This window comes from Egretta garzetta, unplaced genomic scaffold (genome assembly GCF_000687185.1).
Source record: "Egretta garzetta isolate BGI_Z169 unplaced genomic scaffold, ASM68718v1 scaffold133, whole genome shotgun sequence".
Taxonomy (NCBI): domain Eukaryota; kingdom Metazoa; phylum Chordata; class Aves; order Pelecaniformes; family Ardeidae; genus Egretta; species Egretta garzetta.
In genome coordinates, this window is record NW_009259111.1 from 3351642 (window position 1) to 3362462 (window position 10821).

The following is a 10821-nucleotide window of genomic DNA, read 5'->3' on the forward strand; positions in this document are numbered from 1 at the left end:
CGTGTAGCGTAGTTTTCATATCAGGTGATCACCATTCTTCCTCGTTTAGCTGATGTACTGGCATGGCTTGCCTTCATCTTTGGAGTAGCAAGAAATGGAATGAAATAGAACCAGCTTTGAGGTGTGGGAAGAGTAAAGAGTATCTAGTTGTTGGGGTTTCTTTTTTCAGAAAATGCAGCGAAACAAAGATGAAAAAAGTTCATCAAGAGAAGCAGCTGTTAGCTAGTAAAACTTACAGTCTTACTGTTGGTGGTCAAGGTTTGACTGCAAACCTTTTCCATTTGTGATTTCCAGAATGTTGGCAGAGCTGTCAGTGCACCCTAAAGCTCCAAAACAAACTGCCTTTTCTTTTAGAAAGAACATACTGGCCGCCTTGTTATCGGAGACCACAGATCAACCTCCCACTTCAGGACAGGTCAGTTTATCCAACAGCCGATACCAAGTTGGAAATCAAACACTTATTTAGGAACATCCCAGTACTGTGAGCTTCGTAGATGTTGCAGAGAGGGGTTTCAGGTTTTGTGGCTGAAGTTGAAGACAGGTCAGGCTGTGGAGTTGTAGAAGTTCCTAATTTCTCTTGTCAGATTCCTGACAGTTTCTCTGACTGCATTTACTTACCTTCTAAAGTCCAGGTTTAGCAAAGTACATGATAGTCAGTTAAACTTGTGTACCAATGCCCTGGAAATCGGGGTCTATAGGTCCTCAGTCTCATTTTGCTAATTAAAGTTTTATTGCTATTGGTGCCTAGCAGTATTATACTTCTTCCTTGCTGCCGGGTATGGATATCCAAACCTCTAAATCATTGTGCATGGAAAAGAACAGGGTCTATTTCTCCCTCCACCTGATTACCTGTTGAATGGAAAGATCTCTGCCTTAACGCAGTGAGTTAGAAGCTGAAAAGATCTGCAAGGTCATCTTGGCAATCAGCAATAATTTGATGTCATATAAGGTATTACCATGGTAACTTCTTATTAGGCTTGCTCAGGTAGTAAGTCAAAGTACATCAAAACCAAGCTGGGCTTGACTGTCAGAGAGAAGCTTTGATAAAGCCGTATAGAATAGCAACTGTCAGACTTCCAGAAAACTTCTTACCCTGATGTGCTCCACTAGTCATTTTTCAGTTGCCAAAAAAATTGATTGACCAAAACACCAAAAGAAGCCTGAGGATTGGTTCCAGGTTCTGCTGTTAGCTTGCAGAGTGACCGAGAATTATTTCCTTATGCCTGAATTTCCTAAAATGGAGATGATGCTTCCCACTAAGGAGTCATAAAGAATCAGTACCGCTTTGTTATTAGCAAAAAGTTAAGATGCTGGGGTTTTTTTCACAAAAAATCAGAACAGCTGTTAGCTTAATGCTTTACTTCCTTGTCCAACATACAGTTATTGTCCTTTTATAATAACATACCACTCTAACTTCCAAGCAAGGAAACATTAATTTGTAAAATTAAAAGCTTGTACTGCAGACATACAAATTAAAAATTGTAGGCCTATCGGGGGAGAATTAGAGATTCTTAACCTTTCACAAGAACAGAGGATTCTTAACTATTTTAGACCATGTTTTCCCCCAGTAAAAATGATTCTTTGTTTACATATTCAAACAAGTAAGGGGCATGTAGAAGTAGCTCATGAAAATTAGTTCTTCTGCTAATTCCTAAAGATGGAAGAATGTAGAGGTGTTGTAATCACTCCTGATAGTTCACGATGCATGAAATAGTTTCAGATACAGCTCTATAAACAAGTGTGGGAGTATTGTCCTGACTACTGCTGCTATATATTAATCATGGTTTAATCATAGTAATCACGTTATGTAGTGAAGGTCAGAAACTTTCTCTGTGCCGTAACATGCTGCAGCACTGGCAGGAAGCACAGAGAAGTCACACTCGTCACGTTTACCTTGTTTAGTAGAACGTACACTGTGCTATAGCACAACTGTCTGAATGTAGCCAGGTCCTAGGAACTTACTAACTCATTTTTGTATGAAAGCTATTTTGCTTGCGCACTTGTTATGATTGCATATAAATCTGCTGGTTCGTCTGCAATAATACTCAGTTCTAGTGGTTTAAGATGGCTCAATTTAAACTTTTTCACGTATATAGTAATAAACTTTGAAATTGTGACTTCATGTAATTTGATGTCTTTGTTAATTTGAATGAACCATAACCAAAGTACACTGAACAATGCAGGCGAAGAAGACAAGAAAATGAATGAAGAGCTGGAGTCTCAGTACCAGCAGAGCATGGACAGCACGATGTCGGGGCGAAACCGGCGTCACTGTGGACTTGGTTTCAGTGAGGTAGTAAGTTGTTTATTTCTGTAGTGATTTGGCTTTCACTTCACTAAGGCAAGATGAGACATGGTTTAAAAATCCAGTCACCACAACTAGGGGCAAACTTCCGCAGTTTGGGTTAGAGGATGAACTTACTGCCAGCACTTGACCCCTATTTGTGTACGCTGCGGTGGCCATTTAGGTGCATGGAAATGATTGATGCTTCTCATGGTTCTAAAAAGTGATATGACATGCTTAATGCTCCATAGTAGTCATGACTGATCAGGACAGAAAATGACAAATACAGTAAATCAGCGTGTTGCCAAGGAATATATAAGAAAGCAGGCTGTCTGCATTGTCACTGAGAGCTAATTAATCTTAGCCTCTTGTTGCGGTGAGGCACGTACCTCGCTGTGGTCCTGAGAAGTAAGTGGCTGTAGAGGGGTCAGACGAGAAGAGTTCACTGTACAGAGTCCCCCAGCGAGCTGATGCCTGACTGGTCTTGCACTTGCAAGGAATTCCATAGGAATGAACAGGAGGAGAAGTGTGGCAAAACCCAACAGAATTAGCTTATTAGGAATGTGTCTTCATCTGCCAACTGAAAAGTACGGTAATTAATTTTTTGCTAACTGTTAGCACCAATTACTGCATAAAAACATGGCTGATGTTTCCCAAGCGAGTAAAACTACCTGTGCAGCACTGGGAATTCTTAATATTACAGCCATGAAGACTTTGCTCTTTAGGAGCATGAGCGAAATTCCATTTTGGGATTGTTCCTGTTAGCAGGTCACTGGATTACTTCAGCATTCTTCATGCTGCGGTGTGCTAATCTTATTTTCAAAGATTAGTCGTGAATAGGAATTCTTGATGGTCTAGCCGCTAGCTTCATTGTTTCACTCCGTGACAAGGATTCAAGTGTCATTATGTACTGTGTACACCAAGTACGTAAGGAAGGAAGGAATTGCTGAACTGATTTGATCTGAAACTTTTCAAATTCGTTTAGTGGTGTCTTTAGGATTTCTGCTGTAACTAAGTAAGACTGTGGCTGATGCAGCCACAGATGCCACGGTTGATACGGTTACCCACTTCAGTGGAGCTGCCTTCTGTCTAATAATTTGTATATTAAAGACCCATGTTTAGCAACGTAGCCCATTTTAGTACTAAAATGAAAGGAGCCATTAAGTGAAACATTCTCACTGGGAAATGTAAAAGCTGCAGTGGAGTTGCCAGGAAATAATGGTTTATCCGTCTCATGATCTGAACTTCTAGTTTCAGGAAGGTGAAGAGCAAGAAGATGCAGGTGGACACTCCTCTGAAGAGAGCTCAGAGGACTCCGAAAGTGGCTCAGAGTCAGAGCAAGAGGAGTCTGCAGAGGAGCTACAAGCCGCTGAAAAACACGATGAAGCTGAGGTTCCAGAAAACAAAAAAGAAGCAAAGAGCAACTATAAAATGATGTTTGTTAAAGCCAGTGGTTCATAACTGCAGATGTAACAGCTTTGTATTTAAAGTACAGTAAGCCTTATTGTTACAGTGCAAAGTGGAGGACTGCTACAGCACAAATCTTTGTATTATGATTTTAAAAAGACCCCATTAGACGACAAAAAAGTAGTATTTGCTTTCAGTTGCTATGGATAACATTTTTATGGGCATAGTGATATTACTGGTTTTTTGTAAAGTGTATAAAATACCGGATGGAGAAATAAATTCATTTTGTTCCTGCCCAATCTCTACAATGTTATCTAAACTGTCCCTCCCCTTATCCCGTGCCAGATAAGGAAACTTCATGTTAGTGGTTTCTTTTGTTAGTACCCCAGTCTTGAATTTTTAACTATTCAGATTACATGTGAATTACTGGATGTTGCGTTAGTTGTAAAATACCAGTATCAGCACTATTCTGTGATGTACTAGAGCTTTAAACAATGATTTTTGTCTATAGATGCTAGTGTTGACAGGGCTAAGAGGAGAAGTCACTCACTGTGTGACAGCAGTCATCAGCGTATCCATCGGAAGTCCTACAGTGGTTGCGCAGGAGATGTTTGAGAAAGGCGTAATCCAACAGACGGCTCTCATTGCTGCTTTGGCTCTGTCCTGAGGGGGATAAGCTGAAGCTCTTCATACCTCCCGGTAGGAAAGAAAAAGTGATTTTTGAATTACTGGCTCCTAGTTATAGCACTGAGCTGTTATTAAAAATAACTCCTCTCAAAGAGACCAGCTTACTTTGAAAGAGAAAATATACTTTGATAATGAAAAGGATCTACAAATAATTTAGTTTTTTTAAATATAGAATACAGAGTTAAGTATGCAAGCCCTTCTTCATTTTCTCCCCAAACAGGCATCCCCTGGAGGTCTAAGGCAATTATCACAAAACGATTGTACCTCTCAAGTTGATAGGCTTAAGGAGTCAGGAGTTCCAGTAACTCCTTCCCGTGAGAATTAAGCACATCCATTCCTCTGCAAATTTATAGTGTATTGTACTCAAGTAATTAATAAAATATCAGAACTTTTTGAACTTCGCTTCCTCTTAGTATGTCAGACAGCTCAGCTGCCTCCCCTTGCTGGGAGAAGAGAACACCTGATCTGCACCCCTGGTGCAGCCTGACCCTGCCACGGCGGTGGCTCAGGAAATGCTGCAGGTGCTCGTGCAGGATCTTCCATGCCTGTACACGATCTAGGACGTGCAGACAGGGGCAGGCCGGCTGGCTTACCTGAAAGCAGCAGCACGTACTATCGTTGTACAGGTTTATTGAACGTCAGCATTGCAGCATCAGTTATTGGGGGAGGACTTGGGATAAGTTACATTGTGGAAAAAATAAAAGTAATATGATCGTAAATAAAAACTGAGTGTAGATTTTGATTAATCTGTTTCACTATACACATGTTTAATACACCCATTTTTCTAAGTCATTCAGTTTTAAGAACATAACAGCAGCCACTAAGGATCACTGGTCTGTACTTGATTTGTATGGACGGTTTTTGTTTTCCCAATACTGCGAGATTCTAATAGACAAAAACTAAAGTTGCTTGTATGTGGTGAAGAAAGAAAACCTCACCATGGCTTAGGAAAGCTGCTCTGTCTCTGGGAGGAGAGAGAAGGCCCTCCCCAAAAGATCAGCTGATTAACCTCCCTAATAGACTGGTAGGAGCTTTTCCTATTTAGACACCAGAGCTAAATATTCCAGTAACAGCTCTGACCAGACAGAAAATAATCAACATTCCCCAAAAGTATGGCACCTAACATGGTGAGCATCTGATGATGTTCGGCACAACTCCTTTACGATGCTGACCTGAGACGAACTGCTCAAAATAGGAAGAGCTCTACACAATGGCACCTGTTTCCGCCTGGCATTTATAAACCTGTTAGTCAAGAACCTGCAGATTCAGCTATGAAGCAGCCCGAGAGGCTTCCCTGTATGTACCGAGACAGGCCAAGTCAGTCCAGCGTGGATTCTGCAGTACGTGTTTTAATTCAGGAGTCAGGCTTAGCAACGTTTGGTGTAATAGCACCAGCAGCAGTGGCATGGATAGCAGCAGAATGGTTTCAGCTCTCACGGGAGACGGAGAACACAGGAAAAATCAAGGTTGGTGTCTTGGCTGATTCTAGTCAGTTCTTTGCTTTTTCAGGTTGGTATGGAAGGAGGCCCCGGAGATGAATCACAATGAGGGCAACTGTATTTGTCTTTTCAAACAAAATTTGGCCACTGAAATTCCTCACCTTAAAGACCAGCTTATTTCCATCTCGATAGAAAGGCAAAAGCCTGCCCGTACTCCTAACACGTCTTAGGAAACAACTGATGGAGGTCAGATCTCTCACAGAACCACCGTCACATCCGCTAAAAGTTTTCATCTGCTTCTAAACCACACTGAAAACCCACCTGCACGCAGGTCAGTGCCGGGGCGTTGCCAGCATTTGGTGCTGGAAGACTGAAACCACTTGTGGAGAGCAGGGGTGTGCCTGCTTCCCTTCCTTTTGCCCCGGAAGAGGGAGCCCCCCCATGGCGAGTACCATCACAGCCCCGCTGCCCACAGGCTCCTGCAGCCACAAAGAGGATACCTCTAAGCCAGGTAAAAAGGGATCCGTTCCTTTCTCAACATCATAGGGGAATTCCTCGAGGCCAGGAAAACCAGAGCTGTAAGTTGCCCTGTGGCTTTATGCAGGTGCTTTACAGCTTACTCTCCCTTTCTTCCCGAAGAGGAGGCTGACAACTTGATTCCTGAAAGCACAATTTATAGGCCAGCTTCAAAGCTATAGGTCCTTCTAAGGCTCTGGTTGGGGAATTCACATCAAAGAAGATGTGCACGCGTTGTTCTGATGCCAGAGAGGACGGTTGGTAGAAATCTCCGTGGATTTGCTACAGTCCCCAGCACAGGGATTAAATTATGCACTGAAGCTGCCTCTGTAAACTACAGGAGACAAAGAGAATGAGCGGCAGTGCGATATCTCATAATCAAAGCCTGGCACGGTTGTTTGCATCAGCCTCTTGGAAGCTGTCAGGGGATTAAGGGAAGGGACATGTGTCAAGGTACCCTCACCGACGGGACAAAGCAGGAGTCGGTTTTGTTTGCTTTTAAGACCATCACCTCAACCACACTTTTCCTGAGAAAAATATCTGAGTAGTACACAGGCGTATAGCATCACGATGGACAGACAGAAGTTTCCTTAGTTTCTGCACAGCGTTAATGCAGCAGAATACTTGGCAATTTAATCTCATTTGACTTGGTTTTGATGTGCAGGGGCAGAATGAGATCACCCTGACAGTTTGTGCTATTACCTATCCAAATGCAGCACCATTTATGGTGAAGAAGAATGAGAAGTAACATACGTCAGAAGAGGGGGTTTGTATCATCAGTCCAGCAATACAGGGGGTCATATGAAAAAAAAACTCCATCCTCCTTGCTTTGAACTTTTCCACAACTGCCCACCCTGACGCACAGGGAAATTCTCTCAAACCGCTATCAAGCTACATTAAAGACTGCAGAAAGGTTTGGCAATCTGAACTGGCTGCTTTTCACCCTCACAGTTATTGCTGAAGCTTTAAAACAAATGCAGGTGAAGCTGTTGATCCTTAACTGGTTAGGGCCAAGTCTCCTCCTTCCTGTTACAGCCACTGAAGTCCAGTAATTGTGAGCTCGTTGTAGGGATGCAGTAATAGAACATCTCTTTCCAAAACAAATTTTTTTTTGTCAGAAATACTTCTTAACATAAGAAATTGATATTGGACACACACAAAGAAAATAGAGATCAAAAAAAAGAGAACAAATTTACTCAGTAGCTAACTGATGGAGCCTCTCTACCTGGATCCTGAACAAAATCTGCGTATAAAATCATTTGCCAAGTCACTTTTAAACTGGATTCAGTGAAGACAACTGAGGAGTCCTCAGGCCCACAGGCAGCTTGAGGAAGGCAGGGGATTCAGCCACACTCACCGGCCATTGCTCTTTCTTCCCTCGGAGCCTCTCATCCAGGGTATGACTTGGAAAGCGAGCAGAGCAGCCACTTCTGGTGCGCACCTCAGCAGCGGTCCCTCAGCTTTTGCTGATTCTATGTCTTAGCACCAAATGAAAGGAGAGTGGGATCATCAGGCATGTGCACGTGTGTGTGCGTGTTCACGTCCCCCCGACATGTACACACAGGCAATCTACAACTGGGTTGGGGAGAAGACAAAAATCCTGTTCCATACTGGGAGAGGAAGATGCTCAAAGGCGCAGTATGGAAGAAGCAGAGCAGGGACACAGAAGAACTGTTTAGCATAAACTAAGCAGTCAGAAAAGCCAACAAAACAGACAACACAAGAGACAAATAGAATTAGCAGTGACTTCTCCAACGTCAACTTTCTCCCCCAGAGTGGTACAACTCACTGGAACTAAACGTCGCTAGCTACTTGATTTCACGAGGGTTACACCTCGCGTAAACCATCAGCCAGGGTTTCAAAAAATCTCCAAGAACCTCCCATGTCTCAAGAGATGAACCGGAAAATAATGTTAAGGCTTTTCTCAATTCCGGCTCTAGAGCCCCAACCCCCTGGCAACGCGACAGAAGTGCGGCCGGAGGCTGCAGCAGGCCAGGCAACGCTCGGTCTCCCAGTGGCCCATCACAGCCGCCGAGGGAAGCGCTCACTCGGGCCGGGCTCTGTGCCAGGGAGGACCAAACCTTTTCCACCCCTGGCTCTGGGGCAAGCTGTTTCTACAGGGAAAAGGAGAGTTTCACCCACACCAGCCATTCTTGACTGCAATTTGGCTTAAAAGAACAGAGCACAGCAGCTCCAAATAGAAAAGACAAATGTCCTCTTACCAAAACACGGGTTTAGAGTCGTCAGCGACTCTCTCCTTCACCCACTGCCACCATCAACACTCTGCTCCCTTCTCTATCCCATTCACAAGGTATTTTTTGTACTAGGACACTGGACTTGCACTATCCCTTGCCAGCTACTCCTTCTTCTTACCTCCCCCTCTACAATTTAGGCCGAGTCCCTTCCTTAAAGCGTTTTGCTTCAGTCCGAGTCCACATATTCCAGCTCCTTCAACATTTTTACTACCTCTCACTTCAGATCACTACGCTGTTCTCCACTCTCACCTTCAGCCTCTTAAGTCTTGTTTGCAGACACATCTCTGCCATTATTTCCTACAAACTCACCACTCACCTCTGTTTCCTTAATCCCTTCCTTCCTTCAGTGCTTTCTCACACTGTAGCTCCTGGTAAAAGGCTTCTAGTGGGCAGGAAGAAAACAGCACTGTCCTTTCAGCTTACATCTGATAACACTATTTCATCAATAACTGCTCCAAAAACGCTACCTCATTCCGCTAGGGCTTTCTTTGGAGGCTGTTCCGTGCTCTCTGTAAGGCAACCAGGAGCACTGGCAAGGAAATAACAAGCAAACAGCACACAAATGTGTGCATATGCAATACTTGCTGGTTCTATTTACTTTTCTAATTAGTGCTCCAAGTCATTCTGCCATCTCCCAGTAATTTCACGGTAGCCTTTATAATGTTACCTTCCTCTTAGGTTTACCTGTAGTTTAACATTCAAAGTATGGTTGTTGCACAGAATACCTCAACAGACTTGTATTAAAAATGCTCTTTAAAATTCCAAAGCTTTGAACTAAAGAAATATCTCGAGAAGTTTTCATGGAAAGTTCATCTCGGTTGGTTCAATTCAGCTACAGTTAGATGCACCTTTTGAAATAATGGAAAAAAATGTAAAGGGGTCAGACCCAATCAATACAGTTGTTCAAACAGAATTTCAGGCACTGTGATGTGTGTATTTTTTTGTGCTCTTTCTTTGTACTGCTCCACTATGAAGAAAGGTTGCTTTTGCTAGTAGAGCAATAAAAGTCTTAGCCTTTTGAATACAGCCAAATAACCAATGGGAATGTTTACTAGGTGTGGAAAATATTGCAATTTTTCATGTTTTTCTTGTGCATGGCTTTATTCTTTTTATAACTACGCAATAGAGACACACACACACACACACACACCCCCCCCCGGCACAAGCAAACACTTTAAAATACCCGAAGACAGACATAAATCAGAGCCCCCCACGGCACAAGCAAACGCTTTAAAATACCCGAAGACAGACATAAATCAGAGGGGTAACATCAGATCATGCCTTCTGTGTCTTCTAAGTTTTGACACTAAGCAAATCTGGTCTCTCCTTCATACCACATCCAGGAGTTAATTGCTAAGACACATGGGAAATATGTGGTTTTACAGAGGGGAACAGATGCCGATATAAAATACATGCATGTATATTTGAAGATTTGGAACTCAGATGAGTAAATGGTGCAGGTGGAAAAATCACGATGTAAACAATACCCAAACACGCTGGGAGTTGTTTGCTTTCTCACACCACCAACCCCTCCCTCCCGAGGCTACGGGGTACCTGGGACCACCTGCCCTGACCTTTAACAGTTCTTTTGAAATAGCAGCACTCAAGCTCAGCAGTATCTGTCAGCAGCTCTTAGTTCCACACGTAACTTCCCAGAACAGAATCTCTTAACACAGTTCCTTCCTGAAAAACCTTGCTATCGAGCGGTTTTTATCCAACTGTTCCAAACCCGCCTGGATGCCTCCAACTACTGCTACTGTCCAGTCCTTTAAAATGAAAAGCTTCATACAGATGTGCCAAGACGCACATACGGATGGGCAAAGACGCACATACGGATGGGCAAAGACAAGCGACAGCTCTACAGCTCCACAGGATTTCCTAATGGCCCAGCAATGCCTACAAACTCAATGTAACAGCAGGGGGAAAAAAAAGGGAGGGTTAGGACTGTCATGCAAGTTCAAAAGGGTGAAAGCCGTGCTACTTAGGAGTATCAAGCTGTAGTTTTATAAATTCAGCTGTGCAGTAAAATGTTAATACCTTTAGTTGAAGAAATTGAAAACAGATGTACAAGGGAAGAGAAGTCAGTCTGCATAATTCTGGCTTGGTGTAACATTACGAAGCACTAGTTATAAAACAGCGCCTTCAAAAGAACTGATACTGCTTTCTAATGAGTTGCTGTTTCTTTAATTATAATTAGTCCCAAACACTTAAGCTGCTTAATAGCCGGGGGGGG

The 10821-nt window shown here is 43.0% G+C and overlaps 1 protein-coding gene across 1 annotated transcript in view; it reads left to right on the top strand.

Moving 5' to 3' along the window:
- The window catches only part of CUNH11orf58 (chromosome unknown C11orf58 homolog), an 8376-nt gene extending 3310 nt beyond the window's left edge, over window positions 1–5066 (top strand). The window contains exons 3-5 of the mRNA XM_009635379.2: window positions 355–415; window positions 2184–2293; window positions 3536–5066. Coding sequence (XP_009633674.1) covers window positions 355–415; window positions 2184–2293; window positions 3536–3745 — 381 coding nt within the window. The 3' untranslated portion in view covers window positions 3746–5066. The remainder of the gene's footprint in view (window positions 1–354; window positions 416–2183; window positions 2294–3535) is intronic.
- The last annotated feature ends 5755 nt before the right edge of the window (window positions 5067–10821 follow it).